This window comes from Theropithecus gelada, chromosome 14 (genome assembly GCF_003255815.1).
Source record: "Theropithecus gelada isolate Dixy chromosome 14, Tgel_1.0, whole genome shotgun sequence".
In the NCBI taxonomy this organism is placed as follows: Eukaryota; Metazoa; Chordata; class Mammalia; order Primates; family Cercopithecidae; genus Theropithecus; species Theropithecus gelada.
In genome coordinates this window covers 115343198-115350260 of record NC_037682.1, presented here as the reverse complement: position 1 = coordinate 115350260, position 7063 = coordinate 115343198, and the positions used below count along the sequence as shown (strand labels likewise).

The following is a 7063-nucleotide window of genomic DNA, read 5'->3' as shown; positions in this document are numbered from 1 at the left end:
ACACCACTAATAATGAACCTCTGTGGATAACTTCTCAATTCAGAGCTGCTATTTTGAGGAAAAACCCAAGAGAATACATCAAAACATGGTATAATGTGGTGAAATATTTGCTGAGTTTTTTCATACCCTATATGAAATGCAAACATCAATTTTGATTCCTTTGTTTCTTTTTCTCTTTAGAAAATAGTACTAATGGATCTGAGAGCATAAAAATAATGCAATAAAGTATTTATAAAATGATGTTGCCCTAATTATTATTTAATAATGTAAAATATTCATTATTGAAGTATTAACATTAGCTCTTCTTTTCTAGAGCTTTTACTAATGTTTCATGGCATCCCACCACCCTTGTCCTCTTCTTTATCCTTTCTCTTACCCGTTTTCCCATTGCCTGAAGAAGAAATGTCTGAGGGAGGATTATAGGCAGGGCCTCCAAGTTTCAGGGTATCTTTTATTAGGTTTATCATGGCATATAAAAGACAAATAATGGAGCTGCAGAGGAGAAAAGAAAAGGTTTTGTTTTAGACATGTGGAGTGTGAAGCAATAGCATTATACCCAAATGGAAATATCTAGCAAACTAAAACTATTATGAATTCAAATCATGAAAGTCGGAACTTGGTGGAAAAAAAGGAAGTCATCTGTTTTGGAGCGATATCTAATTTAATGAGTGAGGATCAGAAGGTGGGTCCCTGAGAAAGTAAGTAAACATTTATGGAGATGAAAGGGATCAGAAGTCAGAGAAATGTTCTAGAAAAAACAGACAGAGATTCATATAAATTAATTACTATAGCACTAATACAGAATTTTTCTTTGAGGAGTCTGAAGCTTAATGTGGAGCACATATGAAAGCAGACGGGATGATGCAGTCTGATGAGGTATTTAGAATTGAAGTCAGGTGGAGCTGGAAAAGTGGATAAGATGCCTTTTATATTATATGGGAAAAAGGTAATTTAAAAATCCACCTTGATATATAAAATATATGTAGCTATAGAAAAATAAGTGCTTTGTTATGTCTATGATTCTTGATATTTATTAATCTTGCCCTCTCCCTCCCCCCTAAAACAGAAAGTTCTTGAATTTGTGATAACAATGTAGCATAGAGGTTAACACCTTGGATCTTGGTGCCAGATAGTCTGGAATTAAACTTTGACTATATTCCTCACTAATTGTGTGAATTTGGATAACAGTGTTATCTTCTAGGTTCTTGTAGTGATTAAACTGATATAATCCTTATAAAATGTCTAGCATTCACAAGCTTAACACTGTTTACTATTTTACTGCTTATTTAAGCTAGAATAATTACATTTAGTATGATTAAGTGGGACTGTATCAAACTAAAAAGTTTCTTCACAGCAAAGGAAATAATCAAGAAAATGAAAAGGCAGCCGACGAAGTGGGAAAAAGTATTGAGAAACTATGTGTTTGATAAAAGATTAATATTCAAAATATGTAAAGAACTCACAAACTCAGTAGAAAAAGGAAAACAAATAAATAAAACAAAAACAAATAACCTAAACACAAAATGGGCAAAGGAGCTAGGTAGACTTTTTTTCCAAAGAAAACATACAAATGGCCAAAAGGTATATGAAAAGATGCTCAACATCATTAATCATCACAGAAGTACAAACCAAAATTATAATGAAATATCACCTCACACCTATCCGGATGGCTCTTATTAAAAAGTCGAAAGATAATACATGCTGGCAAAGATGTAGGAAAAAAAGAGAATCTTTGTATATTGCTTGTAGAAATGAAAAATTGGCACAGCCATTACAGAAAGCAGTATGGATGTTCCTCAAAAAATTAAAAATGGAATTGCCATATTATACAGGAATTCCACTTCTGGGTATATATCCAAAAGAAAACAAATCATTATGTTGAGGCGATGTCTGTACTTTCATGTTCATTTCGGAATTATTAACAATAGCCACGATATGGAAATAAACTAAGTGGCCATAAACAGATTAATAGATAAAGAAAATGTGGTACTCATACACATACATTATTATGCCTTAAAAAAAGGAAATTCTGTCATTTGAGGCAACATGGATGAACCTGGAGGACATTAAGCTTAGTGAAATAAGCCAGATATAGAAAGACAAATAATGTATGATCTCACTTATACATGAAATATGTATAAGGGGATTCTCCTGCCTCAGCCTGCTGAGTAGTTGGGAATACAGGTGCGTGCCACTACGTCTAGCTAAGTTTTGTATTTTTAGTACAGACAGAATTTCACCATATTAGTCAGGCTGGTCTCGAACTCCTGACTTCATGATCCGCCTGCCTCGACCTCCCAAAGTTCTGGGATTACAGGCGTGAGCCACCATGCCGTACCTATTTTTCTACTTTCTAAACAGCAAACACAATTTGTCCTACTCTGTAATGTGGGACATCCCTGCCCTGGAGCAGGTGCAACTGGAGTTTGATGCGACTGAATTTCCAAGACACTAAGAGCGTTGTGAAAGGAGCTATCTGGACAGCATGACCAGCCACGACTGTCTGCAGGAAGAGGACTCAGCGTCCCTGCTTTGTGCTAACTATAGGTATCTGGTTAGGTAGAACAGGGAATTCAAAGTCAGAATATATGAGTGCAACTCGAGGTATGTGCTGTTAACTTCCTCCTGAAAAAATTTGAAGGGTTCTTGCAAGATGGCAATGGCCCCTAGTTATTGAAAGGCACATGTTAGTGCCAGAGCTGGTCCTAGCAGTCCTGCTTAAATGATAAAAGGCTGATGGGAAGATTAAGACTTTTTTAACGCAAGAGCGATAACCAGGGACAAGATGTGCTGGGAAGGAGAATTAACACTTTGAAACCCACTTTCACAAGCAAGCACACATGTGCGCGCACACACACACAAAGGCACAAGTGCAAACAAAATTAAGAAGGCATTTGCACAGCTGCAGCCGTGAGTAAATGACCTCTGATATTTGTTGCTCTCATTGAACAATATCCCTATGATTTCAAATTCCTTGGTTTGTGTGCATAAGAAATAAACCAAAATATATAAGCATATTACCAACTAGGACATATGAATAACTCAACCTGGTATCCGAGATTAAATTGGAATATTTATTTTTGTAAAAGGGGAAAATTAGCCTATTGCAGGAAACAAGTCCATATTCAGAATATATGCACATTCATCATAACTAAAAGAAATCTAATTGTGACTTTACAATTCCTTAGAAATCTCTGTGAAGCAAATATTCCTGAGCCAGTAGTTTTGAATAATGTTTAACACTCAGAATTATTCATGCAATAAAATTCACGTTAATAATGAATTTTAGTGTTAATTTTGAAAAAATGAGGGTATTTATTCCCTAGTGTTTATTTGCTCTGAGAATGTGCTACTTTGTATTTCAGCTTCAACAGAGCTTTCTTCACCTCCTTGTTTCTCAGGGTGTACACAACAGGGTTGAGAAGGGGCGTCAGCACAGTGTAGAAAACGGCCACAACCCCATCCACAGCTTTCCTGGAGCCTGGTCTCAGGTAAATGAAAAGACCAGGACCAAAGAAGCAAAGGACCACGATGCAGTGGGAGGCACAGGTCTGAAAGGCTCTGCACCTCCCCTCTGAGGTGTGGATCCGCAGGATGGAACAGACAATGGACACATAGGACACCACTATCAGAAGAAAGCAGCCCGAGGCCACTATTCCAACAGTCACAAAAATGACAATCTCAATGGCTGTGGTGTCTGCACAGGCCAGTTTCAGGATGGGCGGTGCATCACACAAATAGTGCTGGATCCGGTTGGGTCCACAGTAGGGCAAATGGAAAGTCAATATGGTCTGGACAGCAGAGTGCAGAGAGCCACTGAGCCAAGTGCTGGTGGCCAGGAGAGCACACGAGCGCCCACTCATCATGTGGGTGTACCTGAGAGGGTAACTGATGGCCAGGTAGCGATCATAGGACATGACTGCGTAGAGGAAACACTCGGTGCTCCCCAGGAAGTGAAAGAAATAGAGCTGAGCCACACAGCTGTGGAAGGAGATAGCCCCGCCGCTTGGGGACACCAAGGTCATCAGCATTTTGGGCACCGTGACAGTGGAGAACCACATGTCAATGAAGGACAGGTTGGAGAGGAAGGAGTACATGGGGGTGTGGAGGTGAGAATCCACCCTGATCACCAGCAGGATGAGGAGGTTCCCCAGCACAGTGAGCACATAAACCACCAGGAAGGCTCCAAAGAGTGGGGCGTCCAGCGCTGGGGCACGGGGAAGGCCCATGAGAATGAACTCAGTCACGAGGCTGGTGTTAGACATTTCTTCTCACCCTTGGTTTCTCTCCTTCTGGAGATATAAAGAGCACGCAGCATTTAGCACTTAATTGAGAAATGAGAGTCCATTCTCTATGTGGAAACTGCGTCAACCAGGTAGATAATTCTGGAGTTATCGTGGACTTTGCTTGTTACAAAGCTTCCTTTATAAACCAATAAAGTGATTTCCTAGTCTCTCTCTCTGTCTCACATATGCACACACAGAGACACGTGTGGAAGAAATTAGGAGAAACACATTGTCTTATATTTCAATAGGTGTATAAATTACCACAAACTTAACTGGCATAAAACATGCAAATGTATTGTCTCGCCCAGGTCAGCTGGGCCCTCTGTTTAGCTCTCATCAGGTTTTAATCAACATATCACCAAGGGCTGCAATCTCATCTGGGGCTGGGGATCATTCTCCAAGCTTCTTGTGGTTGTTGGCACAATTCAGTTCCTTGCAGTTTAGGACTCAGATCCCAGTTTTCTTGCTGTTTGTTGGCAGGACATATAACTCTCAACTTACTGACGTCACCCAAGGTCCAAGAAAGTCCTAGCTACTTGGCCTTCTTAAAACACCACAGGTGTCTTCTTCAAAACCAATGAGATAAACTCTCTCCAGTTTGCTATGACAAACTATTACATAATGTTATGTAATGCAGTCACAGGGGTGATATTCCATCGTATTAACAGGTCCCAGGCATACTCAAAGGAAGGTTATTAAACAGAAAGTATATACTAGAGGGCAGGAATCTTGAAGGCTACTGCAAATTCTACCTACCACATTCAGTTTTGCTTCCTTGCTCATAAGAAAACTTAAAAAAAAAAAAAAAAAAACACCAAGAATTTAACTGCTAGTGGCTGGGAATATTTGAAAACTGAACAGTACAGCTAAATCATTCTCTAGTTTCCTCGTATGTTATTTGACATTACTAACATCACCTACCTCACTGAGAAGTTATAAGCATTAAATAAGATGATACATATAAAGTACTAAGTACTGTGACTGGCAGGAAATAACTGCTCAGTAAATGACAGTGAGTCTTACCATATTGTGCCTTGCAGCAGTATTACAGAATTTCCAGTTTTGATCTTAGGGAGAAAGAGAGTACATATATTCTTTTAGTGTTTTCAGAGAGTCCTTCTGAATCTAAGAGCAAGGTCTTTGTGGACGATTTTATGCCTGATACTGTTACTGATGTCCTCACTACTGCCTGCCTTTAAAGGGCTCCTCTCAGAGCAGGTAAGAATCTCAGCGCAACTCCATAATGGGATTCCCACGACTTCCCAAATGATCCAGAGAGCGCCAAGCCTCATGCATGACTGCTGCCTGCCCCCATTTCTGTTACCCTAGAACACTTCCTATGTGGTTCTGAGAACATGGCATTCATACATGCTCTCCCGAACACAATCTACTGGGTAGGGGCCAGCTGTCTTTCATACTTCTTCTACCCTAGGTTTCTAAATATACTCTAATATTGGCTTTGTTAGATATCATGTGTTGCCTCCACCATCTTCCTTTACTCCTCATTCTCATAAACCCAGGTGATGAATGATCTCACAAAGAAGACAATTCCATCAAGTCTGTGCCTCTTAATTAAGACCTAGAACCTGAGACAGGAAAAATGGGACCAATGCAAGAAGAGGGGCCTATGTCACCTTGATGTCAAGAGAAGCTGGGATTCTGTGTAATGGAAATTGGGGCCAAAATAAGGTTCTTGGCTTAATACTAATATTAATACAAAATGTTGTCTTAGTTCAGGATTCTTACTAATTGTTCAGTGGGCAGACACTATGAAACTTGTTCACCAGTGTGAGAGAAGCCGTGATCTCTGCTCTTCAGAAATCCCAGAGAAGATACCTCCAGGGAATGTGGCTTAAGCTACTTTAAACAAAAGTTTTTGAAATATGTAAATAAATAGCAGAAAGGAGATGACTGCAATCACCAACATGGATATCAGAACTTTTAAAATAGAACCAAGATACTCTGAAATTTCTACTGCACCAGGAGGAACAATTCCCAGAATAGCTTCATGATCAGATTTGATGAAATGTGAAAATCCTCCTCCAATGTAGTCCAAGGTAGCCTGAGACCTAAAGCAAGAGTCTCAGTCTGCAGGGTCAATGTTTGAGCTGCATATTAGCATATAGAAGTATACAGAGCAACTTTGTCTCTATTTGTATCCCATCAATTACTATCTTTCTATGCATCTAACTGATTTTATAACAAAGTCTTAACAGTTCTCCAGTATCTTAGGTCTGAATGGAAGTTTGAGATAAAGTAAAGAAGAAAAGCAGGAGAAAATAAGTTAAATCTACATTTCTAAGAACTCATCTTACAGTATGTGATTCATTTCAACAGTAAAACTCATCTGAGTTTTTGCCCCAATTTGTCACTTTCCACGTGCTGTGTACAGGTGCTAAGTTTGCAAGATACCACTCAAAGAACAGATACAGTGTCAAGAAGGAGAGGTCTTTTTCTATTTAGGGACCAAACTAGTTGAAGTGCAGGGACTGGAAATGAATATGGGTAGAAACTTAGGTTGATTTGTGCCTCAGAGGATGGGATTCCTCTTCAGCTTTTAGGTTCCCTTGATGTGTACAAAACCAACAGGAAGAGACCAATGAAAGGTTCTTCATAAGCATGCATGCATTTCCTTAGAGTTTTTTATTTAGCCTCCTGAGACGAGCCCATGTCTTCCTGGAACCAATATTTGTACCTTAGAGGAAATAACTGACTTACCCTTTTCTCTCACCAGTGACTGAGAGACACTCACAACTGCTTGCTCTCAATTCAGAATT

At 39.4% G+C, this 7063-nt stretch overlaps 1 protein-coding gene across 1 annotated transcript; it reads right to left on the bottom strand.

Annotated features, from left to right (window-relative positions):
• Positions 1 to 3329: 3329 nt before the first annotated feature.
• On the bottom strand, positions 3330 to 4265 carry LOC112606801 (olfactory receptor 10G8). The gene has a single exon (XM_025357680.1). It carries the CDS (start codon positions 4263 to 4265, stop codon positions 3330 to 3332), a length of 936 nt encoding a protein of 311 aa, XP_025213465.1.
• Between the last annotated feature and the right edge of the window lie 2798 nt (positions 4266 to 7063).

Coding starts and splice junctions, on each gene's coding strand:
- LOC112606801 (XM_025357680.1), bottom strand. CDS start 4,265: ATGTCTAACACCAGCCTCGTGACTGAGTTCATTCTCATGGGCCTTCCC.